Genomic DNA, 27,690 nt, shown 5'->3' on the forward strand with positions numbered 1-27,690 from the left:
TCTATGCCCAAGAGAAATCAGATGCCCATCCACACAAAAACCTGTACATAAATGTTTACAGCAGGGTCATTCACAAATAGTGAAAAAGTGGCAACAACCTAAATATCCATCAAGTGGTAAATGGATAAAGTGTAATTTATGCACACAGTGGCTTAAGCTGCTCAGCCATACAAAGGAGTGACCTACTGATACATGCTACGATATGGATGGTAGCACACTTAACGTGTGTTAAGTGAAATAAGACAGTCACTAAAGACCATGACTCCATTACACAAAATGTCCGAATAGGCAAAGCTGTAGATAGAAAGTAGATTAGTGGATGCAGGGGGTTGGGGAAGTGACTGCTAACAGTATGAGGTTTCTTTGGAGGCGATATGCTCTAAAATCACATGGTGGTGATAGTTGCCCAACTCTGAAAACATGGTAAGACCCATTGAGTTGTACGCTTTAAATTGGTGAATTTTATAGTACATTAATTATAGCTCAATAAAATGGTTTAAAAATCTGATTTAGGAATCTGTAATGATGGGATCTGCAGGGGAAGCTATTCTGGGCTTTGGGAGGGTGAGGGAAGGGCTGGCCAGGAGGTTCCATTGTGGGACCCCACAACTGGTCCCACCTCCCTGAACTGTCCGATGGGCAGTACTGAGGATGGGGCTTGTGCTGGAATATTTCAGCCTACCAGTTAGGTGAGACTAAGAGGAGGAGGGCCGGCTGTCTCCTCTGGTGTTGCTGCAAAGGCCCTAAGGCTGCTATCCTGGCCTGGCAGGCAGCCGGTTCTCCCAGTAGGGAGAGGCTGCCTTGCTCAAAGGTGCCCTTAAGAGCTGAGGAAATTGGGATCCCTGGGTGGCGCAGCGGTTTAGTGCCTGCCTTTGGCCCAGGGCGTGATCCTGGAGACCCGGGATCGAATCCCACGTCGGGCTCCCGGTGCATGGAGCCTGCTTCTCCCTCTGCCTATGTCTCTGCCTCTCTCTCTCTCTGTGTGACTATCATAAAAAAAAAAAAAAAAAAAAAAAAAGAGCTGAGGAAATTTGAATGTTTCAGATTGAATCCCCGTGACAGTTTGAAACACAAGTACTCAGGCATGTGGTATATGAAAGCTCAAATTCAACACATTAAAAAGGATGGAAGAGCTCCTGCAGAGCGGGTTACATTAAGGCTCAAGATCCACGACATGATGCTAAGTGCAACAAGCCAGTCACAGAAGGACCAACACTACGATTCCCCTCTCGCGAGTTCCTGAAAGTACTCGAACTCCTAGAAGTAGAGCGAGGAACGGAGTTTGCCAAGGGCTGGGGTGAGGGGGCACAGAGCGAGGCTCTTCAACAGGCATAAGGCGGTTCCTTCCGTTCCCAGGATGGTCGAGGGTAGGGGTCTGCTGCACAGGCCTGTGCCAACGCTCACCAGCCGGGAACTGTACGGTCAACACTTGCGGAGGGGATAGATCTCAGGTTAAATGGTCTTCCTACAGGGGCCCCTGGGTGGCTCGGGGGTTGAGTGTCTGTCTGTAGCTCAGGTAGTGACCCTGGGGCCCTGGGATCGAGTCCCACGTCGAGCTCCTCGCAGGGAGCCCGCACGAGCACGTCCCCTCGAATAGGGGGGACCGGGTGGAGAAGTCACTGTCCCCGGAGCTCAGAGGCTGAGGCTGAAGCGCGGGCGGGGGGGGCCACACTGCGAAGGAGGAAGATGAAAACCGGCGTCAGGCGCCCCCGGAACAGAGGCAGGCAGCAAGTGGGCAGAAAAACGCTTGCAGAAGAGCACGACCCAGCCCGTCGGCGGGGTGCAAACAGTCCCCGTAGAAGAGAACTTTCTGGTAAGGCTTTGTGTTGTATATGACTTAGAAGAACGTGCATTCAATTCGTATCCAAGAGGAGATGGCGAAATCACAGCATGGTCAATGGTCAATGGTCAATGATCGCAGAGCTAAGAAAACAGATGCGAAGGCCGCGTCGTCCTTACCGAGTCGGAAACGGCGAGGAGTGGAAGGACGTGTTGAGGACTGAGCTACGGACAGCTGCATGGAGGCGAGCCTTTGGGCTTGGCTAGCAAGTCCCTGAAGGGGGTAGTCGTGGCATCTCTCTGCCCTCCTCAAGGCCCAGTGGGGTTGGTGCCCGCAGGAACTCAGAAACTCCCTTTGGAGAAGGCAGATGCGTCCACGTGGGTGCACCCGAATTTGAGCCAGACGCATGCCGGATGCCGCTGCTTTGGTAGCTGTGTCCTTCCTTTTGGCAGAATCAGCTGCAGAGCCAGGCTGTGAGGATTCTCCACTTTATAACCAAAGACTCCTTAGGTTGACCTTTGTTCTACAGTTTGTTTCTAATGAGGTTGCAAAAAAGTGGAATAGAAATACCACTTAGGGCATAGATTTTGTTTGCAATTTGGAGTACTGTTTGAGGACAAATTAATAAGTTGTCTTTTTTTTTTTTTTAAAGATTTTATTTATTTGAGATAAATAGTGACAGAGATAGTGAGAGAGAGTAGGAGCAGGGAGGAGAGGGAGAAGCAGGCTCCCTGCTGAGCAAGGAGCTAGACTCAAGGCTTGATCCCAGGTCCCCGGGATCATGACCTGAGCCTAAGGCAGATGCTTAACCAACTGAGCCACCCAGGCGCCCCAAGTTGTTTGTCTTTAAATAACTGTCCTCTAAATAAATAAATAAATAAATAAATAAATAAATAAATAAATAAATAAATAAAATAAAAATAAAATAAAATAAATAAATAACTCCTCTGCTCTCGACTGCAGCTTGCACCTTTCTTTTGTAGAGCAGGAAGTGTGACAGCAGAAGGCCAACACTGAAGTCCTAGTGTTTTATTTTCCCAATAAAGTAAGCATGATTATGTATGGATGATACTGAAAAAAAAAATCCTAAGTACATTTTCACTGCACTCACTCAAAACAAACAAACAAACAAACAAACAAGAAAATGCAAACTGGGAGCTGTTTATAAAGAGCGTTGGCCTGGGAGCCAGAGCTGAGGGGTGGAGATGAGCAGGATACTCAACACCAGCACAGCTTGCAGACCAGACACCTCTCTCAATCCTTTTCCTCTTGCGTTAAATCAGGGTCTGCGCAGGTGATTTCTAAGGCCTCTTCCCACACTTAACATTCTGGCTGCTGTGCAGCAGACTGAGGATGAACCACCTACCACTGGCTTTATTTGGGCCTCTAGAAATGTTTTAACACATTCCTTTTATGTTCCTATTTCCCCATTGACACAACAATATATTGAGAACATACATGTCAGGCACGACATGTCCCACATCTATAAATTGATTTAATTCTTGCAACAATTCTCTGGGGGCAGGCATCATGATACAGAATTTACACGTGAGGAAACTCAAATGCAGAGTGGTAGCCCCCTCCACAGCTAGTGGTAGAACGGGCACTGAACCCCCGGACCGACTCTGGCTCCATGCTCCTCACTGGTGTATTACACTAGGTAGAAATGTACCTAACACGAGGATAGTCCTTACTGACAGGTTTTTTACTTGATCATAATTTGAAAGTCTTGACTAAAAGAACTAAGAAAAGGACACACAAACTCCCAACACTTCAGAAACTCACTCTTGGTCTCTGTTCTGCTTTGAGCTGGGGGGGTGGTAGTCCCATAGTGGGGTGTGGCCGCCAGGTGCTGGGTGGCGGAGCCTGGTCTTGCACTTGGCAGGTTTCCGTGGGAGCCCAGTTGGAAGGCCCAGGCCTATGATTGGGAACCCGGTTCCCAAATGGGACTGCACACACGCTTCTTTACAATTTGAGTAGTGTCCTCACACATCTCCTTGGACCGGTGCTTCTGAAAGTTTGGTTCACAGAGCCCTGGGAGTTCTGAGTGCCTTTTGGGGGTCTGCCAGAGAAGATTATTTTCATGATTATACTAAAACACTGTTGGCGCTATTTGTACTGAACTGAGGTGCAGAAGCAATGGTGAGTAAAAATGCTGGAATTTACACATTAATCAAGCTGGAATCTACACACCAAACTGCTGGTAGGATCATGATATTCCTTATCTCAAGCACTTGCTATAAAAAGAAAGTGCCCATTTCACTTAAGAATGTCTTGGGGTGGGGGCCCGCGTGGATGGCTCAGTTGGTTAAGTGTCTGCCTTCAGCTCAGGTCGTGGTTCCAGGGTCCTGGGATCGAGTTCCACATCGAGCCTTCTTCTCCCTCTCCCTCTGCCATTCCCCCACCCCCCAGTCCCCGCTTGTGCTCTCTGGCTCTATCGCTCTCTCTCTCTCTAAAAAAAAAAAAAAAAAAAAAAGCAGTAAAACTTGCTTTTATTAAATCTTGAAATTTAAGTTGTGTGACACAAAATGAGAAGTACCATCCACAATTATAGGCATCCTCTGTGGAGCCTGGAACACATCTCCTGTGGTTAAGAGGGGACTGCTATACACCAGCTAGCCTTGACAGTATCATTGACCATCTTCCCCCACCCCCACCACCAAATATCTCTGGAACCAGTGAATATGTCCTGGGACATGGCAAAAAGAACCTTGTAAATATGATTAAGCATAAGGAATTTTACAGAGGGAGATTAGACATGCTTACCCAGATGGGCCCAATTTAATCACACAGGCCCTTAAAAACAATAAATTTCTCTACTTAAAGTCAGAGATGAGGGATGCCTGGGTGGCTAGATGAGCATCTGTCTTCAGCTTAGGACGTTGATCACAGCGTTGAGTCCTGCATCGGGCTCCTTGTGGGGAGCCTGCTTGTCCCTCTGCCTCTGTCTCTGCCTCTTTCTCTGTCTCCCATTAATGAATGAATGAATGAATGAATGAATGAATGAATGGCTAAACAAACAAACAAACAAACAATAAGTAAATAAATGGATGTGTGGCGGAAGAAGGCAGTAGAGAAATGACTTCAGATGGGGAAGTCAGAAAATTTTAGATAAATTTTGAGTATGAGAAGGATGTAGTGTACCACTTGCTGGCTCTCAGACATAGGGCCCAAGTCCAAGGAAGAGAGAGGCTTTCAGGGGCTATAGGTACTAGTAACTTCCCAGAGCCATCAGATACGAGCCCAACCAGCTGACATTTTTACTTCAGCCTTGTGAGACCCTGAACAGAGAAACTGGCAGAGACCACCAAGGCTTCTCAGTTCCAGAACTGTGAGTTAATATATTTATGTCTTAAGAGCAAAATTTGTGTTCATTTCTTACAGTAGCAATAGAAAACACACAGTAGAAGGTACCATCACAAATCAATGCTTGAAGATGTTCTGTAACATGAATACCAATCCTTCAATGCTATGTGAATGCCTAATACCTTATATTTTAAGTCAAGACCTCCAAAACGTATGTTTAAATGTCATGGAGATATATGAATCCATTTCTGCAGAAGAGAAAAGACAGAAATTTAATGTTGAATGTGTAGAAAGAATGGAGAGCTTTGAAAATATTTTTTGAGTATATTTCATGAAACTTGACAGTCAAACCAGAAAACATGGCAACATCCTAACTCATCTTCCAAGTTACTGCATTTTCAGTGTACTTAGTACTTCTTGAAAGAATAAACTAACCTAAAATATAAAAAAAACCAAAAAAACAAAAAACACAAAACAAAATGAGAAGTACCCATAAGGCACCCCCATCCTGAAGTACAATGTTGGCCTTGAAGAAAAGTACTGTGTTAATTGAATTGTGAGTTGAACTAGCTGTTTTCTCACTGTACGCCATGTTTACATCAAAGAACTGACAAATTGTGGTTCTTTGGCAAAGATGTTCTTGAAATTAAGAAAGAGAACCTAGGGGATCCCTGGGTGGCGCAGTGGTTTAGCGCCTGCCTTTGGCCCAGGGCACGATCCCGAAGACCCGGGATCGAATCCCCCGTCGGGCTCCCGGTGCATGGAGCCTGCTTCTCCCTCTGCCTGTGTCTCTGCCTCTCTCTCTCTCTCTCTCTCTCTGTGTGTGACTATCATAAATAAATAAAAATTAAAAAAAAAAAAACTTGTGCCTACATTTAAAAAAAAAAAAAGAAAGAGAACCTATTGCTTCAAAGAAAACAGCAAACTATTTATTGGCAGTGATAAAACTTTAGGTTTTAAGCAAAAATTCTACTAGAAAACCTTGTATCTATCACTCTTTGGCTTAGAAGTTCCTGAAACTGCGGGTGATAGTTGATGTTATATATAATTTTTAATATATATACTTTGAAATGAAATATGTCAACACTTGGAAGATCTGTACACACTTCAGTTATAGTAGTGACATACTGCATTACTCTGTCAGTGAATCAGTATTGTCTAAATGACCAGCGCGTGGGGCACCTGGGGAGCTCAGGTCATGATCCCAGGTCCTGGGATCAAGTCCCACATTGGGCTCCCTGCCTGGAGCCTGCTTCTCCTCTGCCTGTGTCTCTGCCTCTCTCTCTGTGTCTCTCATGAACAAATAAATAAAATCTTAAAAAGATCAGTGCATGCTATAAATTATGCCTGGGTGAATGATGGATTCACAGTGTAAGATTATCAAAAGTTCACGGGTGTAGTTCCAGATGCTATACAGTAATCAAACTTTAACAAACTATTATTTTAAGAAAACCCCAATAATCTGGATATGCTATTAAAATACTGCCCCCCCCCTTCCAACCACATACCTGTGTTAAGCTGCATTTTCCTCATCTGCTTCCACCAAAATGAAGTATCCCCAACTGGAATGTAGAAGCAGACACAAGAGTCCACCTGTGTTCGATTAAGACAGACATTAAAGAGATTTGCAAAATTAAAACAATTCTACTCTTCATTAATTTTTTTTGAGTGTGTAAGGTTTTTCCCCCCATTGAAATATATAATTGATGTTAATATATAATTATTTTATCATTGTTATTTTTAAAGGAATTAACATTATCTTTTAAAAAATCTGTTTTGATTTCTAATACAATGACTATTGATAGATGCAAACCACATAAACAGAAGTGTTGGGGTCCTTGATAGTTTTTAAGGACCAAAGGTTCTAAAACCAGAAAGTTGAGGAAGCGCTATCTTAACCCCCTGCTCCTGGCGGACAGGGCCACAGGAAAACCTGACGCATTGAGCTGCTTCAACAGAGGCTTCTCGAGCTTCTCGAGCTTCTCAAGTTCACAAGCTGCGGGTGCCTGCAGCCTCTGGCTCTCGACTCCTATTTCAGGGCTCCCCGAAACACTGCGCTGGCTCTCAGTGTGGTAGTTCGGCTTGCTGCCATTTCTAGCAAAAGTCAAAAGGAACAATTAATAAAAAAGAGCTTCGCAGTGTGTGGGGAAGGTGAGAATAGCAATAAAGAAGACTAAGCCAAAAAAAAAAAAAAAAAAAGAAGAAGAAAAGAAAAAGACTAAGCCAATGCTAGATCAATTCCATCGGCCTGCTTCTTCTCTGAGGGGTGCAGAGGGAATTTTCTTGAAGATGAGAAGCAAACGGCAAGAGACTTAGTGACCATTTGTCTGTTTGTTCTTTAAAGCCTTAAAAAATTTCAGCAATGCCCATCCTTGACTGCATCTCTGAGGTCACTAGAATAGTATTGCACTATTCTCAAGAATGGTGGGAATGACTAGAGAAATGGGAATGACCCTGTTTTCTCTCTTACCACTTTGTTGTGTTGTTGAAGAAATGGCTGTTTGTTGTCTTAGAAGTTCTTGGCATTCCTCTATCTTTGCCTCCAAAGGGAGTTGCACTGAGGTGGGATTTGCAATAAGCCCCATATCCTCAATATTGGGACTCTGCTGTTCAATCTCGTATTAACTGGAATTTTGTTAGCATCTTTAGAAAGAGGAAAACTAAAGTTGCTAAAGCAGCTTAAATAAGTTTACAGTGTGTTTTCTAGGCTCAGAAGGCAGTTTTACAACTAAATAAGCTAGTAAGACAGGAAGAATGGATTTGTGAGTTTCTTAACTCTCAGACTGAAAACCGAAATGGAAAGACTAGCATAGGAGCACCTGGGTGGCTCAGCGGTTGAGTGCCTGCCTTCGGCTCAGGGCAGGGATCCCGGGGTTCTGGGATCGAGTCCCACATTGAGCTCCTTGTGGGGAGCCTGCTTCTCCCTCTGCCTGTGTCTCTACCTCTCTCTCTGTGTCTCTCATGAATAAATAAAATCTTTAAAAAAAAAAAAAAAAGACTAGCTTGGGACAGAAATATGCTGTGCTTCCAGAAAAGGGGTGGGCTACCAAAATATTCCTGATGTGAATATGGCAGGGGTAGGAGATAGATGATTTACTGTTGCATACTTTTCACAATGTGATGGATAGAGACTAAGGCTCAGTAAAAAAGACCCCAAACCACACTATGTAGGCTTTGTCCATGGGTCCATTGGAGTTTGCAGGCATGTCTCAGAGTCACCTGCTGCTTCCCGCAGCTGTCCACACACACTCATCAAACCCAGGAAGCCAGCACGACCGGGAAGCTTGATGCAGAAAGCATTTAAAGATGGATCAAACAAGAGCTTGAACCAGACCCTAACAGCCAACATTTCTTTAAGCAGGAGCTTCTGGAAGGTATATTCACAGCTAGAAAAGAACTACAAAGTTTAGGGAACTTTTTGCCTTCTGTTTTGTTTTTCCTTCTCTGAATAAACTGGCTTAAAAACAACTTTTTTTCTTTGGGTGGTAAATAGTAGGTATTTATTTGAAATGAAAAAAAAAAAAAAGTACCTGGACTATTGCATTTAATCATGTATTGTAATTGTGTTACTCTACCTTTTTGCATCAGAGACAGATATACAATGAACATTCAGTTATCACAGATTGCACACTAGATAGTAATTCTTCAGGCCTTTTACATAACCACCAAAGAACAGATATTGGATTCTGCAGTATAGTACAAACGTCCACAATCAATCCAGTCTTAGCCAGTATCTTCAGTTTACTTCTGTTGCTGTACAAATAATTGGCCATTACTAGGGCTTACAAGTTAATAACAGGACAAAAAAAATATACATTGCACTGACACAAAAAGTCAGCTGTGTTAATAGTCATGCAACAAGTAACCAAACTTGCTGAAATTAAAAATACTTTCTAAAAACAGTTTTAACAGCATAAATATTTTATACACAGTTCATTTACCAAAACAAAATGTATTTAAATGATACAAAGCAAAAATAAGTTTCTACCAACTTTATACATAAGAAAGTGCAAAATAACTTATCTAGAGTGTTTTGCTATTATCCAGACGGATGGCTGCTATGGGCAGCTATTTTCCCCTTCGGAAGCATGACATTACGGTCGCACGCTACACACAAATGTTAGAATAAGTGGATGAATGAACAAAGGAACTACAAAGGTCAGGCAGGAGCCCTGTGAGGTACTCTCAGAGAAAGAATACAGACCACACAAAGGTGGATGTACATGCTGAGAATATATGTTGGTAAACAAATTTACATGGAACATAGAAAAACATCCAGAGAAACAATTAGTTTATGTATGTGAGTGTACTTGCATGTGTGAGTGATTTGTGATTTCTACATTAGAAAGCAAAAAGAAAAGAAATCCCACTGAATAAAACAGTTGCCCACAGCACCAGCTGCCAGAGGAAATACTATCATGAGGGTTTTGGTTTCCACCTTCTAGTTATGGAAGTTGTGTTGGAAAGTTTAAAAGTGTTCATCCCATATAACTTCATATTACATAGAGGAATAGCCTTTAAGTAACTACATACACACATTCATATATTCAAGTCTTTAAAGAACACCTCTGCTATTGGGTTTGGGGTAAACATGGTTCGTAGACACAAGGAGGACGCTTCTTTTAAAAAGTGTAGAATAACACTGCTACAACTCATCTATAGGGCCGGACAAGGGCAAAGCCCACGATTATGTGATAGCACAATTCCTGCCACTGTTGAACATCCAGCATTATTTATTAGAATTGGAGTAAGATGGTGGGTGGGGGTGGGGGAGGGGTGGGGAGTTAAGACACAGGAAGGAAAACAGAACACAACTGTTCTTCAAGTTAAAGTATTAATGCCAATAATCCTTTTATTAACAAGTGTATTTGAACTTTTAGAAATGGAGGTGTATTAATCAATTTTGATATGTAATCATAAATAGACTGTAGGCTCAAACCTAGGTAAATAAAGGGTTAAATTTAGTGAGCATAAGGCACTAAAGCAGCCTTTATATTTCTCTTGGAGACCTAGTTATCAGGAAGAACAAATTTGTTCTTAAGCTGGTTTCAGCCCATTAGGTACAAGGTTACTATTGTACCAATGCCTATTTTTGAATGCATGTGCATATATGTGCATTTTAGTGCATAAGTGTGCCTGTCACCAGGGCCTAAAGATGAAAAGTTGGGAAAGCCAAAGCCGCTGTCCTTGTATGATACCTCCATGAGGGCGTGAAGGCCTGTCCTTCCTTGCTTGGGCCATAAATAATTCTCCTTTTTTTCAAATCACAGGGCTTTTAGAATTGTTCATAATATTATCACTAAATATCTGAAAATGTTAAAATCTAGATTAATTGTTTCATTTGTTTTTTTATATATATGTATATATATATATATGTACATAACACACATTTAAAAAAAATCCCACCACCAAAGCCTTTTTTCTGTAAACTAAACTTCTCTCTTAGCCCCAACCAGCTTTAGTCTCCCTAGATTTGTGTGTTCTGTATCCAACTAGTAGAACAAATTAAATAACTAATTATTAAAATACTGTAATTATATTCATAGCAAAAACAAAAAAATAGACATTGATACAGTATAAATCTCACTGTTTTCAGGTAGATGGCATTAAATGGTAAAGATTAATTATAAGCAGTTCTGACATGATCCAGTTTTACAAGATTTATATGTTAATTCTGTACACTTTTTTCATTTTTTTACCCTTTTTTGAAAATAAGATATAGTAGAACATTAGTGTCCCCAAAGACACATACTTATTATGTTCTATGCAAGAGAAGCTAATGTGGGTTACATGCAAGTATATTTCCATTAGATGAGGCAGGGCTGTCTCCTGCATCGCATCGATCACCTGACCGCCACACTCTGCAACACTAAAAGGGACGCTGTGGCCACATGGCAGTCCAGATATGAGTTTATGAGGGGCCTTAGGACACTGGAACAACACCGAGGTGGCGCGTAGCCAGGTGTAAGTCGCCCAGCTATTTGCAGGGTATCTTGTGGCAGGACGCATAGTCTCCCACACTGTTTCCTAAAGTAAAGAAGGTCCACATTGTTTTGGTTACTAGCCTAGTTTAAGTGGAGATACTGTGGGCAACTTGAAAGAAAGCACACTGGGCACACAGGCTGGGCTGGGAAGGGGGGAGAAAAGACCACAGATTATGTCTTTGAGGATTTAAAAAACATATTTATAATTAATTTGTGAGAGGTGTCAGACAAACCGTAAGTAGTTCACTGAGTTAGTGGTTTAAGTTTGAAGTCTCATGTTACAGACAGTTAAGTCCTTATTTAGAAAAGAAAAGGCCTTTATACCTATTTACAATATACACAGTTACTTGCAAAGAAGTCAGATTTACAACCATTTTCTAAAAGCCTTTTTGTTTTGTTGGTGGTGGTTTTTCCAAATAAGGATGAGTAGATCTATAAAAATGAGACGCAAGAAAAGCCAGTTAATAAGTGAGGATTTTCTCTTAGAGACAAGCTACTGGTAACAGGGAGAGTGGGATACTGGAGAAGTCGCTCCTGGGAACCACCTGCCGCTCTTCTGGCGCTGCTCCCCCGGAAGGTGTCCGCCCCCCGACTGCACTCTACACCCGCTTCTTCGCTGATCCCTCGGAATCCAACGCTCCAAACACGCGGTATGGAGAGAGGCAGAAACGGAGACTTGCTTCGATGCCTCCCGAGCTGTGAGCCGTGACGGGGGAATCGGGAAGGGGGTCTACAGACTGCAGTCTGCCACCAGCCTGTGGGATCTTCAACAATTCCGAGGCCCGTCCTCTGAACCCCTCTCGTGCTGGAGGTTGTAGTAACAGTTCTGACACACACGCACCGGGGAGGAGATCTTCAAGCGTTTGATTTCTGACTGAAACCGACTGCACCTGAAGGGAAGGCAACATCAGGTATTACAGGTCACCTCCACGTTTGATCACTGGGCCCACTGGGCCGAGAAACACAAACTGAAAAACTCTGCAGAAAGCTTGCGCTGTCATGCCAAAGACCTGCTGGTTTGTGTCGTGTGGTTCACCCAAGATCCCAAACACTACCGTGTTGTTTCAGTCTGTGACGAAAAGTAATATTAAATCGAGGCAAGCTATCTATTTGACAGAATTTTTATTTTTTAATTTTTATATATTTATTTAGGTGTATACTATTTATTAATACATTTATTAAGGCCAGGTTTATTTATTTATTAAGGCCAGATTTTCCTACAGGATGAAGCCAAGAGTCTGAACAGCTATGCGGGCCTGGCCCTCCTGCCCTAGAAACTTGGGAGGGATGCCAATGCCTATTTGGAGCTTAACTTTTTTCTCTTAGCAGAAGATTTTCTACTAGTTTTAAAAGACTCTTTCTTTGGTCACTATCAAGTTCCTCTGGGCTTTTAAACACTGTTTGATCTAACTCCTCGGTGATTTCTTGAACAGTAGTTTGGCTTTTCTGTCTGGTCCAAATGGTCTCATTTTCTGTTTATTTTGATAGAATTCCGTGAAGTAGACTCTACTTTAAGAGGTGCTCAAATTCTTTAAAAAGTATTCCTCTTCCTGGAATAAAGCAGGGTGTGACCTTGGATGTGGCATTTAATCACTTTAAACTTGCCTTTTCATGAGACTGAAATGGAAAATTCTATCTTCTCCAATACTGTACCAGTAAAGGTGTCCAGAGAATAAACAAAGTGTCACTAGCCTAAGAGGCTTTTTTTAAATTTCATTTATTTATTCATGAGAGACACAGAGAGAGAGAGAGAGAGAGAGAGAGAGAGGCCGAGACACAGGCAGAGGGAGAAGCAGGCTCCATGCAGGGAGCCTGACATGGGACTCGATCCCGGGTCTCCAGGATTATGACCTGGGCTGAAGGCGGGGCTAAATCTCTGAGCCACCCGGGTTGCCTGCCTAAGGGGTTTAAAGGGCTGTTCTTGGACTTTGAGGGACCCTCAGGAGTGCTGACAAACTCTAGGGGCGCCTGGGTGGCTCCGTTGGTTAAACGTTCAACTCTTGATTTCAGCTCAGGTCACGATCTCAGGGTCATGGAATCAAGCCCTGCATCTGGCTCCATTCTCAGCGAGGAGTCTGCTTAAGATTCTCTCTGTATCCCTCCCCACAGCTCACATTCTCTCTCTCTCTCTTAAAAAGAAAACTATAAAAAAAAAAAAAGAGGAAGCGCTGACAAACTCTCACCAACTGAAGGGCACAAAGAATGGCAGGGTGATGCTGTGCTCTGCCAAGACAGCTCTTCCTTCTGTGTCTGCTCTATCATAATCAATCACTGGTTGGTTGGTTTTTCAAATACAGCCTCCAACTAACATCTGATAGCAACGGATAAAGAATTATCTACCCTTAAACAATATTTGGAAAATTAGACACTACAAGGAACACTGTATGTGCCAGTGCATATACAGGGGTATTGACTACCCAAAATTACTAGATTACTAGGTTTTGTAGAGTGGGCTTCTTAAAGCCCAGAAACAAAAGACAGAATCCTCTGCCAGCCTCCAGGAAGTCCCAGAAGGAATGGCTGGCACCAACATTCTGGCTACCTCATCTTGAATCAGATTTCCTAGGAAAATGGTTTAAGACATCAATCTGAAAAACAAAAACAAAACAAAACAAAACTACCATTCTATAATAACATCTTTTACTGAAGACCTATACTTGGTGTTTTATAACATTCACACACATGATTTCATTGTTTTCTCACTCAGCACCTCTATGAGAAGGTGTCATTATCCTCATTTTACAGGTTAAAAAAATAGACTCAGGGAGGGTCAGTAACCTGCCTGAGATGACATAATGGACAGTAACCCAGGACGTATTTGGTCACTGTAAACCCAAGGACCACACCTTTTTCAATAAGCCAAAGCCTGCAAGACCACAATAACTGGCTGAAAAACAACTATATGGTTCATGCTTTCTGTGAAAGTATCTCTATAGTTAAGCAATGTGAGCACTGAAGACCATTGCCTATGGGACCCTTTCCATTGTCTGCCATGAAAAGTGTGGACTGTACATGCATGTTGGGGATCCCAGCATATGAGATGGCATCCAAGTCAATGGTGAGGGGACAACTGACTTCTCATACAAGGAAAATAAAAAAGATCCTCACCACACACCATGCTACCAAATAAATTCCAAGTGTATTTGGACCTGAAGACCTAAGCGTGAAAAACAAAACCCTGAATGTTGTAAAAGGAAAGAAAAAAGGCTGTCTTTAATGATCTCAGGACAGGGAAAGATTTCTTAAGCCAGAAAAAAGAAAATCACAATAAGTAATAAATGTGACTACATCATTAAAAACATGTCTGTCAGAAAAAAACATACATAAAGTGAAAACATAAACCACAGACTTGGAGAAGGTATCTATCTGCAAGATGTATATAGAAGACAACTAGAAACCAGAATAAAGAACTTCTCAAGTATGACGGTGGGGGGGGAGGTGGGGGGGTGGGGGGAGTCAAGCAAACCTAAAAGGAAAATGGGCCACGTTCCCCAAGAGGAAACTCAAACAGCCAACAAACACACGCCAATCTGTTCCACCTCGGCAGTGCTGCGCGTTACAACCACCAAGTAGTGCTGGCTCCTGCACTGGTGAAAGTGAGAATGTGTGGCAATCCCAGGTACGAGGAACGGGGACAGCCTGCCGCAGGTCATGTCGAGCAGCACTGCTGGTTTGGACAGCAATCTGGCAATATCTAGGGCAGCTCACGAGTATGTTTATCATCTGTCAGTTCCAATCTGAGGTCCCTCCTCTATGGAAACTCCAGCTCACGTATTAGGAGGGCATTTATACCAAGGGTGTGTGCTGCAGCACTGTTCAGAGCACTAACCAAATGAAAAAGTCCCCTAGGAGCCCATCAAAAGGGAAGCAGATAAACTCTTATATCTTCATGCAAAAAATGTATGACAACAGTTAAAATGAAAATATTAGTTATTTATATGAATGGATTTCAAAAACCATGTTAGGCCAAAAAAAAGGAAGTTCTAGAAGGTATAGACAGTTATGCTGTATTTATGTAACATGAAACAGTAACATGGTGTTGTTTATGGAGATGACCCGCACTCTAAGTAGAAGGCCAGGAGGGCAGTGACCGCGAGGGCAAGCATCCGCACAGCGTTTAACATGCAAGTACGACGGCACCGCAGCACCCTCCCATCCTGAGTCACGGATGACCAGGTGTCTGTGAGCATCATCTCCACAACTGCGACGGGACACAGGTTATTCACAATTGTGATGAAAGAGAACAAAGAGGAAGGGAAGGCTGGGTGAGGCTGTGGCAGGGACCCCAGAGCAAATGGGAATTAACACCCCGGGCCTGACCCACGGAAACTCAAAGAGCTCACGTCCCCTCTTACTTCTGGCAGAAGAGCTGGCCACAGTTCCTGCAATGGTGCCGTCGTTCTGTCAGGGAAAACCGCACAGAGCAGCCCGAACAGCTGTCCCCGCCTTCATCCTTCACCCAGTGGTCAGCGGCGGAGCGGCCCGGCTGGTCACTCACAGACCAGCTGAACACGCGTCCTCGGCTATCACCAACGAGGATCCTGCTGTGATCCCTGCAGGGGACATGACAGGACATGGTGTCACCCGGGGGGAAGCCTCGGCACAGGCACGATCACCCCTGCGGTTCTCCGGTTTTCTGCGGGTGTTTGTGCCCTGCTGGGGTGGGGGTCGTGTGTCTGGGGAGACAAAACAGAACTGAGCCCGAATTTACACTTTCATCTCAACTCTCTGGGTCAAACCTTGCCATCACCTCGAAAAGCAGAGATTTTAAAATCTATGTGCTTTGTCTGTTCGAGCAACATCTGATACTGCAAATGCAATCTGTGTTCCCCTAACTGGTCCAGGCCGTGTGGACACGAGCTAGGCCAATGACTCAGTGAGGGGGAGCAGCTGGCAAGGTCTGGCACTCACTTGGAGACACCCAGGGCGGTGATCTCGGCCGGGTGTGCGTTGTCCTTCCGATCAAAGGCCGTGTGCATAGTTAGCTTGCTCCTGAACACCAGCTGCCGTTCCCACCGGTACCCTGCAGTGCAAAAGTGTGAGACATGACACTCTGAATGGGAAAAGCCGGCATCTGGTGGGGGTGCCCTGAAGAGTTAGGGTGCTAACAGAGCAGCGGCCGCTGCCTGGGCTAAAGGGGGAGAAATCTATCGTGAGGCTGTTCGTGGGCCCGGTCAGAGAGCGCCCCACTTGAAAAGACAAATGCAGAGACGGGGACATGTTCAGTGTAAGAAGACAGAATGCCTCCAATTGAGAACCTAGCCGCTAACTCTCTGAGAGCCAAAGCTACCTGTAAATATGGTTTCATTTATTTCTCTGTAATCAGTAACTTAACTTGTTTGTTTTCAAAAGCTTTCATGATTTGTGAAAGAATGAAGTTTTTGGGTTGAGGTGAAGGTCTTTAAGAAACGCCCAACATACAGCAAACCATTGTGGGACAGGATCTCTAAGTCCATTTTATATAAGAAATTTCAAAGGCCTTCTCTGTGGGTCCCTGAGGGAGAACTAGAGCCCACAGCCTCACTCCATCAACACACCACCCACAAGGAGCAAGACACTGACACCAGATTTCAAGTTACCAGGCTTCAATCTGCTGTAATTCCGCACTTCAATGGGGCTGGGGTGAGGGTGGTTAAGGGGACCCTGCAGATGGGCTCTGGTCTGGCCCTCTGAATAGTTCACAAATATGAAGCCGTCCTTCTCATCCAGACTGAGTTGGTCGGACCAGCGCCTGGAGTCATCTGAGCCACTGTCCGTACACCAGACAGCCGCTGCTCGGCAGGAGGCCGCCCGGGGCCTGTGGCTGGTGCTGCTGGGCTGACTGGGCACGTCCTTGGGATCCTGGCTGGTGCTCTGCTCATCTGCTTCTGAATCGCTGCTGTCCTCGTCCTGGGCTTCCTGCCCTGGGTAATGCATGGGGAGAATAGAAAACACCCACACATGTTATGCTTAGACCCAGCTTTGTCCCACTGGTATTTTCCCTCTACCAGTTAAGACCCAACACACATAGCATTTTAAGCTAAGTATAACAATAATAACAACAACACCAGAATTTTCAGCTAGATTACAATAGCAAAAAGGAAAAAAAAAAAAAAAAAGGAATTTCTGAGTTCAAAGAATGCTTTGGCCACAATCCTGAGGTTGGCATTCATGCTCTGCAATCTGGCCAAAACCTGCCTTTGTGAATTTCTCAGTGCCTGCTGCACATTCCCTACCATGGCTCAGCTGGCCCATGCCAACTCTGTTCTCCACGAAATTCTGTTCCCCCTCATGGCCAATGCTGCACGTGCTGCTGGTCCTACAATACCCTGCTACCCCATCTCTCAAGGCACAGTGGGCATTCTGCTTTTGCTCAAATCTTACCCGGTTCCTGCAGCAGAAAGTAATTCTCACTCTTCGGGACTCCTTGAACAACAGCTGTATGCCCTGCATTTTGGAATTCTCACCCCAAAATATTACTTTTGGGTAATCTTTCTATAAGACAGTGGTCAGCCCCAAGCACAGTGCCTTCCATTTGGCAGTCAGTATAAATGACAATCTAGATGAATCAATTATTGATGAAAGCATAATCTATTGATGTGGGGTTATTCCTTTTTCCCATTGTTATTATGCATTGCCTCAACCCAACTCCCTACTCTCCTGCAAGAGTCTGACATAGAAAAAATTTGTAAGAAATAAATATATAGAATCGAAAAAACCAGAAAGCCAAGAACAAGTGTGCAAGCACCAGCTCGCTATAAGTACACATTTTTTTTAGCAGGACAAATTCCTTGTACTGACACTAGTAGTCTAGTTGGCTAATTTGGGTGATTTTTTTTTTTTTTTTCATTTCAATGGCTTATGACTATGAGCTTTAAGGTCTTCAATGACAAACTGTCTTAAAAATGGCTTTCGTTTCCAGCAAACCACTGGCTTGCCTTCCTATTCATCCAGGCAACTGCCTCGAGCCCTGCCACTCCTGTGCTGTCCAAAGTCAACCCTTCCCTGTGGGCTGCTCTCCACACTGCCACTTCTTTCAAGCTCTGTCCACAATATGAATAGGTAAGAGGAAAGAAGACACACCAGTATGTTTCCTTCCTGAATGTGACCTCTTCTACCTCATTATTGATCTCATCCTCTGCTTTTATTCACTTAAACCCTTGTTAAAGGAGACTTCTCCTCGGACTGCTTAATTCAATGTCTAACACAACAGGTAACCCCCAAATACTTACTGAACTGAACTGGATTTAGGTAGAAACTATTTTCAGCTTACAAGGAGAAGTGATTTATGCCTTTCTGATAATAAGCCCTTCTTCTCATATCATCAAACTCATGCAGAATTCTCAGTGTACAAAAACTCAACAAGAAGAAACAATCTGAAGGTCAAAGTTAAAACCCTGTTCCTCTCTGGCAAGTCCATTGTACCAATTGTTCTAAATCAAAGGCGAGGAGGTAATGTCTCTGGAGATTAGCAACCCAAAGCAGATCTCAGTCTGGGTTTATGGCACTGCTTCCAATCATTCTGTATGGCAATCACCCATCTCTGTATTCCTCTGGAAAACCTTAGAGTGTTTCATAAAGAACAAGTAACAGAGTACAGAACACCAAGCTTCAGTCTGAACAAAAACCCTTTTTCAGCAGACCTATGGTGGGGATTCTGGTTGGCCTCCACAAACATGATGCCACCCTGTCATCTATACTGAGCCTGTTAAGTGATGAGCAGAACAGATGTGGGACTGAGGGCCATCTGATTTGTCTACCACTGTGCCCTCCAGATTTGCTTGTTTTTTCAGAAGTGAAAGGCCAAGCCTTTGGTTGCTAGCCTCCGGGAAGCTAGCAACTCTATTTACCATGGGATGAGGAAGCCAACCACAGATGCTAGCACACCAAGTACTGCCTGATGAACTGGAGAAATCTTTGTGTGTCTGCCCCATAATCTCACGTGTTCGGTGGCAATCGTGCCTCTGACAGCTACACTCAGCCTTAGGCTACTGGTTTATGCTGTTTGATGAAAGTTGATCCATAGTGACTTTAAACAAACAAAAGAAATATGAAAACCATGGAATAATTAGAGAGTATTTAATACCTATTTGTGCTTCTGGACAGTCTTCCTGCATTTCTAGGACTTCAACAGGCTCAGGAGCTGGTGTTTCAGGAACTTGCAAAAATTCCATTCTCCAAAACTGAATTTAAATAAGTATGAAAATAAAAGTTAAGCAGCTTCAAGAAACAACTTACATGTTACTGGATGAAGACGAATTCTTGGGGTTAAACAGGTATCTTTTATTATTGTGTAAATTTCCCTCTATCTTGAAAAATGTGGGAGAGGACTGTGAACACACAGCACTTCCTGAACTTGGTTCCATGAGTTATTGGTGAGTGTTTCATGGTGGAGGGAAAAGGATGAGGGTCAAGAAGGTTGGAAAAACATGGTTCAACTGAGCACACTTTTATTTCCTACAAAAACCTGAGAGCCTTGTGTGCATACTAACATATACTCTAGATCTCCAAGGAGGCATGTAGTAAGCGGGATCCCCAAATGCCTCGGGTGGAGTCATCTGGAACACTGCTCTGGAGCCAGCAGACATGGGGGGTGCCTGTTGCCTAAGGCACAGGTTGTGGTGTGGCCAGGGCTGACTGCCTCATTGTTCGCTCAGCTAATGACTGACTACAGGGCTGCAATGATCTGCTCTCTCTGCTTTTACAAAGAACACAAAGGAAATCTCCTGAGAGAGAAAAGCCCAAGTATTTGAAAACACTGTAAAGGAAGACTCTGTGGATTTTGTTCTCTGCAGAAGCCCAACACAAAGAAAACTATGAAAAGGATAAACTAGGACTTAGGTGAAATTATCCAGGATTCTAGATAGGGATCGGACAACATGAGTCCTCTGAAAGCGGTTTCCAGCTCTGTGATTCTCTGTAAAGAAGAGATAGTGCCTGTTTTCCCCACGAAGCCACCTAAGAGGCTGAAAAGCCAATACTTTTGCCATCCACTGTGACAGGGAAATCATGTTTGTGTGGCCTTGGGTCAAGCTGTCTGGTGGTTACTGGCACTAACAGGTTGATGTAGTGGAAAGGAAAGGGGCCGAGTCACTGATGTTGCTTGTGTCTGAGAATGCAGCTGCTGAGGCTTGTCTGAATCTGAGCAAAAGCTGGCTCACTAATACTACAACCTGTTCAGGGGTCTCTCCACCGTGGACAGCTCCAAGAGCTTCTGGTAAACCAGGGCAGCTAACCCCTAGGGTGTTTCCTCACAGAGAACTTACCCGGACCACGCCATCTGAGTGTCCCGTTACTATGACATTCTGTGTGTCCCACTCATTCATCTCCGACACGCAGCAGCAGACGATCTGCTGGCTCCTGCCTGTGAATGTGTTCACGCTCACAATAGGGTTCCCGTTGATGCTCCACACATGGATATACGTGCCAGCACAGGACACGATGTCCCCCTGAGAAGGTAAAACAACCTCTTCACTCTCTTTGCTCCCTTCGTATCACATTCTGGTTTCAGAAGCAAAGTGGATCTTTGGCCTAGCTCTCAAAAAACCTTTTAAGTTCTTCGATGGGTGATGTGGGATTTCTGAGGTAGCCTGGAATTCAGGGCTTGCGGACCTAAAAATATACTCCAAACAGAGAAGCTCTTAAAGAATTCACAGGTTGGTGGATGCTGTGGCTCAGGTGTTCTCAGACGGAAAGAAGGGCAAGAGCCCCCTTCCACGCTGTCAGTTTCTGCACCAGGATACTACTGGGTCATGCTTGACTTCGTGGGAAAGCGGCCTGGAGGTGAGGCCCTACTCTTGTGCCTCCCATTGTTTACAAAACCTATTTATATCTTTCATTTAGAGGCAGGAATCCACCTCTGCATAATTTTACAAAATCAGTCCAATCACCAACCCCACAAGGTAGAAAAGAAATCTTTCAGTCCAGATACAGTTATATCTCTCTTCTCAATAAATGAAGATGAAATGTTGACAACACTGTAGCACCTTTTTTACAATTTGTATTCATAGTAAGGGGAGGAGAATGAGGAAAAAAAAAGAAGAAAATTGGAATATAGGTCACTTTTTGGGAAACTGACTCTCTAAGCTGTTAACTCAGGTTTTTGTAAGTTCCAAAGACAGAAAAAGGATAGGCTTTTCCCCTTAAGTTCTACCAGGTAGGGCTCCACCCAACCTGGTGAGAATCCAACTCATTCCTGTTATAGGAATGAAGATGCTTCTGAAGCATCTACTATGTGTCACTTAGTGTGGTGGACACTTCAGACATTCCATTTTATCCTTTCAACAGCCTCAGGTTAGCGATTACCAGCGCCCCTGAAGAAGGGATCAAAGTCAGGTGCAAAGAGCTTAAGCAACCTGCCCATTGTCAAAGGATAAAGATTTGAACTCAGTCCTCTCTGCCCCGAAGCTTATGGACCACACCATGCTGCTTCCCTAATCCCTAAGACAGCCTGGATGTCACAATGCCAGGCACCGACTTTAGAAATGACCGGGTGAATTTCAGTACAGTCAACAGGTACATGAGGACCTATCGAAATAGGAAGATGGCCATCAAAAGCAGGAGGAAACTAAAAGCTGAACAGCGGCTTCGACTCAAGAAAGAAGGGAAGGGAGAGCCAAGGGTGGCATGATGAGGAGGCCTGGGGCCTTCCCAAACCACCCTCTGCGTCAGTCTTGCTACTGTTCTCTTCCTTCCTCTGTCTTTCTTCTACCAAGATGGCAAGAACCAAACCAAATCCCAAACAAAAGAGACACTTGGCCAAGTAGTGCTATGTCTACCTCTGATTCAGCCACTGAACCACCTCGGACAATGAGTATTAGCAGCTGTGCTGTAATTAATGGCCTCGGTCTCTCCAAGAGATGAGAAGCTACTGCTCCACTGTGCACTGTGTGAGGCTCTCATCCAGTACTCCAGGGTGCCTCAATTAGAGAGCATTAGAGCAGGTCCTGTGGCTGTGAGGGCTAAGCATAAGAGGAGCTAAAGGGCAGCTGCAAGGTCGCTTATGCCCAAAATGCAGACTGAAGCCACGCAGACTTGACACTGGCTGCAAAAGATACGACAGAAATAGAAATCTTTTCATGTGTTATTAAGAGATTACAAGAGCACGTAAAAGGGAAAAATCAAACACATCTGTGGTGTTTGCTACAACTACTGCAATCCACTGCACAATAACAACTGCAATCTGTAGCAGAATAACTTCCCTGAATAACAACTGACTATAAATAAAATTCTCTGTATTAAAGTTAAGAACAACACAAAAACAAAGCCCTCAAAATAGTGCCCTTTAGCATTTCATTCAGAGCAACACTGCCATATCAGAGCCATTCTGTTGCATTGAGGTTTTCATTAAGCTCTTCAGTACAAGTGTTTGCAGGACCAACCCAAGGTGCTGTTCTAAAAACATCTTAAACCTTTCAAATATACCAAAAAATGAATTTGACTTCTTTTATCCCTGTATGCTCCCCACTCATTGCCAGGTCTGATTGCTCTTACTATTACCAGCCACTCTATGTGCCATTCACTACAACTGAATTGTTTTCTTCTTCTTTGACTACAAGGTATCTGACTAAAAGCATAAGTTAGTATCTTCTGGTGGAAATTAAGGATTTTGCATCCCTCCAAAGAAAAGCTGTCTGTGTGGGTGATGCTATGGTGTGGCTACATGGTGTCACACAAGAAGACACTGGGACAGTACTAAGGATGAGGGAGGGAATGAATACAGCTAAGAAGCAGTGAGGCTGGGGAGTTCTGGTCTATTTGCAAGACTGATTTGCATATGCGGGCATCACCAACCCATGAATGTGCTAACTTGTCCCTCAGACAAAGGGGCCTCAGTCTTTGCATGCCCACCCTTAGTTTCCCCTGCTTTCCCACACACCTTAGCAAGGACTATACTTTCTGCACCCCACCTTAGGTGGGCTCAGTCTCCGTGGGGGTCTTCTAGGCCAGTGCATTTATTTTATGCTGACGTATTTATTTACATATAAAATATTTATTTTTTGAGAAGAGATAATATCCTCCAGTAAGTTTGGGATAACTTCGAAAATAGTTTCTATAACAATTCTGCTCATTTGGTTACCCAAATGTTACTCTTTTCACCTGACATAATAAATTATCTGAACATATTCCATAAAAAGGTCAACACAACTTTAACATTCCTAACAAATCCTACAAATTCCTTGTTTTTAAAAAAAGCTAGTCTAGAATGTTGTTTTGAACTAAATCTTGCTCATCAAAGTATGCAGCAGTGAATGGATTTTAAGACAAAATTATTTCTGAGTTACAAACTTTAATATCCATTCGCTTTTTGCATAAATCAAGGAACATGTAGTAGCATTTATTTTTATTTTAAAGATTTTATTTATTCATGAGAGACACAGAGAGAGACAGGCAAAGACATAGGCAGAGGGAGAAGCAAGCTCCATGAAGGGAGCCCGATGCAGGACTCCATCCAGAGACTCCAGGATCATGCCCTGAGCCAAAGGCAGACGCTCAACTGCTGAGCCACCCAGGTGTCCCTGTAGTAGCATTTATAAAATGAGTGCCTATCAACTTGGAAAACACTCAGAGTCATTTTTTGTTTACATTAGCCAGAAATACTTGTCTTCCTAACCATAAATCAAGTGGACAACTGACTACTTACTGTTAGTTCATTGATACAAAGAGCAGAAACTGGAGCTCGGTGGCCTCGGAGCTGCGTTAGGAATGATAGTTTGTTCAGATCCCAAATGATGCAGGTTCGGTCACGGGACCCGCTGACGATTATGTGATAGGCTAATGATGCTGTGGCACAGGTGACAGTATCGGTGTGGCCAAGTAAGGCCTATGAAGGAAAACAGAAAAAACCAGGCTGATCACAGTGACTGTACTTCAAGGGGCTCCAGAAGGTCCTGGATGCACTAGGAATGAAAGGAGCGTGTGTGGGGAGCAGCAGCATCTGGAAAGTCTTCCTTTTTTGCTGACAGTCCTTGTATCATCCTACTAGGGGAAGACAGAAGTCTGGAGAGCTCTGGAGGCTCTAACCTCCATCTTTTTTTTTTTTTTTTTAAGATTTTATTTATTTATTCATGAGAGACACACAGAGAGAGGCAGAGACACAGGCAGAGGGAGAAGCAGGCTCCATGCAGGGAGCTCGATGCGGGACTCGATCCCGGGAACCCAGGATCATGCCCCGGGCCGAAGGCAGGCACTAAACCGCTGAGCCACCCAGGGATCCCCCAACGTTCATCTTTATATCACTTCTTTCCTGGACTTGGGCCAGAATCTTAGAAGGGGGAATGGAAGCTGCAACACAGCTTAGGTTTCTTCATCCTGTTTCTACATGGAGATGCATCCATTATGGCCCTCAAAGTATACAATTTAAACTCTGCATTGAAAAAAAAAAAAAAAAAAAAACTCTGCATTGATTCTTTTATGCTACTGTCTCCTGTTAGTCTGAGGAACTACAATTGGATGGATCTTTAAAAAACAAATGCGTTGAGGACTGCATAGTTAGGGTACATGGTCCTAGCAAGATAAAGGAAAAGCGTGGTTCTGACGAGTGTGCTGAGCTCCTGTTACTGACCTGGACACATCTATGCCCAAGAGATCCTTCTTCAGACTAGAATAGGAACCTTTTGTCTTTTGCTAGAACATGAAGAGAAACAGGACACTGGGAAATGGTAATGTGGGAGAAGAAGCATTTCAGAGAAGAAGATTCAGATTACTCTTAAAAGTTCCTGACAGTTTAACTATTTATAAATAATGGGTTGGTTTATAGTTTTTTTGTCCTATATAAATCCCTTCTGTATGCTTAGGAAAAACCCCAGGAGGCTGTTTTTAAGTAAGTGCCTTCTACTGAGGGGTTACTGGCAGGTACACTAGGTTCAAAGCCTATTTTCTAAATTGAAAATATTGTTAAGTAAGAGAGTCTGGATCAGCAAACTACAGTATCAACCTTGTATTTGTTCATGTTGGCACTGTATTTTTTTATGTGGTCCATATTTAAACTCAGCAACCAATGAAGTTTTTGGCCCATATACATGACTGGTGGTGTAAGTACAAGGGGGTCCATTCTTTCCACAGATATTTAAGATGCCACTGTCTGAGTTTGGCTTCTAAAGAACTTTGGAGTCACAAAGAACTGAATTCACATCCTGGCTTTACTTCTAAATGTGACTTGGGTTTGTGTCTTCATCTCCTCAAGCAGTGGTATTCTCAGGTATAAACAGGCTTATAAACTACCTCGTAGAATTGTGAGGGTTGGAGTTTTACATTTTAAAACACCCAGCACAGTGTTCTGAACATGATACATGCTCAATATACAACAGATATTATTGTTACATTGTTTTTCAAATCTGTTATCATAAAATACACTTAGATGTGTACTACATAAAAAAAACCCTCACAACTCAAATGTAAAAAAAAGATGGCTTTAATTATAAAAGGTTTCTTGCTTTAGGTAAAACTTTATGCAAGTACATAATAATCAGATGATAAATAAGGAAAGAGAAAAAAATGAATCAAAGAGTTACTAGTTTAGCCAAACAGAAATCACCCAGAAAGATAATTAATAGGAATCAATCACAAGTATAATTTGGCTTGGAAAAATCCAATCTACATACAACACAGTTGATCCTGAACAACATGGCTAGGGGTACTGATCCCTGATTAGTAAAAAATCTGTGTGTAACTTTTGAAACCTCCAAAACTTAATTACTAATAGTCTACTGTTGGCTGGAAGCCTAACCGATAACATAAACAGTTGTTAGACAAATATTTTGTATCTATATTGTATACTTATAATAAAGTGAGCAAGAGAAAGAAAATATTAATAAGAATATCAAAAGGAAAAAAAAGAATATCATAAGGAAAAGAAAATACATTTATAGCACTATACTGGATTTATTGAAAAAAAGTCTGTGTATAAGTGGACCAGGTCAGTCCAAACCCATGTTGTTCAAGGCTCAACTGTATTACTTAAATATATTAAAGTGTGTGTGTGTGTATATATATATATACACACACACACACACACTTGTTCTTGTTTTTAAGATTTATTTATATATATATATATGTATATATATATATATTTAAGATTTTATTTATTTATTCATGAGAGACACAGAGAGAAAAAGAGGTAGAGACACAGGGACAGGGAAAAGCAAGCCCCATGCAAGGAGCCTGATGTGGGACTCGATCCCGGGACTCCAGATCACGCCCTGGGCCGAAGGCAGGCGCGGAACTGCTGAGCCACCCAGGGATCCCTATTTATTTATTTTAGAGAAAGAGACCACATGTGCACATGTGAGCCGGAGTGGGGAGGGGCAGAAGTGGAGGGAAAGAATCCTGAGGCGGAGCTTGACCCCATGACCTTGATTTCATGACCTGAGCTGAAACCAAGAGTTGGATGCTCAACCGAGCCACCCAAGAACCCATATTAATATATTACCTAAAGACAGCTTGCTTTAGATTTTATTTATTATTTATTTATTTATTTATTTATTTATTTATTTATTTATTTATGAGAGAGAGAGAGAGAGAGAGAGAGAGAAAGGCAGAGACACAGGAGGAAGGAGAAGCAGGCTCCATGCTGGGAGCCTGACGTGGGACTCGATCCCGGGACTCCAGGATCACGCCCTGGGCCAAAGGCAGGTGCTAAACCACTGAGCCACCCAGGATCCCTGTTGCTTTAGATTTTAAAAAAGGCCCAGTTTAGATCATTTTTAGAAATAGTACCATCTGATTTCATTTCTTTTTTCTTACGACCCATTTGTAGCAAAAGAACATACATTTTTTTAATTTTGTCCATGATATCTGAAGCACCTTAGAATTAAGGAAGCTTTGTAGTTTCTCTAGAGCACAGGATGCCAAGACGGGATAGGTCCATCTTCCATTTATTTGGTTACCTGTTTGAGAGTGAGGGTCTTGGCCTTTTCTTTGGAGGTGCCCATCTCCCAGACACAGACAACTGTGCTCGTTCCACCGGTGATGACCAACTTGGGGTTGGGGCAGATTGCACAGAGAATCTGGCCCCACTCAGACAAACATTCGTAAATAGTCACTACCTGTAAAATAAAATAGATGTGAGACACACACCAAGCACACTGAGTGAAGGACAACCCCCACGTAGGTACCTCATAGGCAAATGTCCACATAAATTCTGGACTGGATTCACTCTGGCAACATTTCTGCTGAGGCTCTACCCTGAACTAGCCCTACGGCCTCTAGCGGCAGTTGTGGTAAGAAATCATATTAAAAGGGACTTTGCTCATAGTGGGTATCTCCAGTTTCTTCAGTCCAGAAAAATGATGTTCTGACTGTGTGATGCTGTGTATGATGCAGGGGACAACCTGGTAGAAGGATGTGTTTGCTGTAGCCAGTTAGAGGTGAATGGAGATTACAGTGCTGCTGTTCAACAAGAACGTTAACTAAATAGAATTGTGTCACACAGCGATACACAGACTTGCATAAACTAGATCTCACCTGCCTTCAGGAGGGGATCGGCAGAGGGCTAGCAAAGGAAATTGAACGGTCACACATAGAGCCTCTCCAAGAGCTACTATGGGACTCCACACAGTAGTTGCTGCTGCCTGGGTGACAGGTGACGGGTTTTCCATCAGCCACTTAAAAGTACTGAAATGGTAAGTGGGCCAGACCGTG

The 27,690-nt window shown here is 43.3% G+C and overlaps 1 protein-coding gene across 9 annotated transcripts in view; it reads right to left on the reverse strand.

The window, feature by feature from the left end:
- Positions 1-8,613: 8,613 nt before the first annotated feature.
- Positions 8,614-27,690, reverse strand: part of WDFY3 (WD repeat and FYVE domain containing 3) — a 266,585-nt gene continuing 247,508 nt past the window's right edge. For all 9 annotated transcript variants that reach the window (XM_025425680.3, XM_025425694.3, XM_025425668.3 and 6 more), the window contains 8 exons: positions 26,937-27,095; positions 23,693-23,872; positions 20,316-20,498; positions 19,136-19,232; positions 16,650-16,973; positions 15,982-16,093; positions 15,426-15,623; positions 8,614-11,960 (listed from right to left, as the gene is read on the reverse strand). In XM_025425680.3, the coding sequence (XP_025281465.1) occupies positions 11,837-11,960; positions 15,426-15,623; positions 15,982-16,093; positions 16,650-16,973; positions 19,136-19,232; positions 20,316-20,498; positions 23,693-23,872; positions 26,937-27,095 (1,377 nt within the window). In that variant the 3' untranslated portion in view covers positions 8,614-11,836. The remainder of the gene's footprint in view (positions 11,961-15,425; positions 15,624-15,981; positions 16,094-16,649; positions 16,974-19,135; positions 19,233-20,315; positions 20,499-23,692; positions 23,873-26,936; positions 27,096-27,690) is intronic.

Source organism: Canis lupus, chromosome 32 (genome assembly GCF_003254725.2).
Source record: "Canis lupus dingo isolate Sandy chromosome 32, ASM325472v2, whole genome shotgun sequence".
Taxonomy (NCBI): domain Eukaryota; kingdom Metazoa; phylum Chordata; class Mammalia; order Carnivora; family Canidae; genus Canis; species Canis lupus.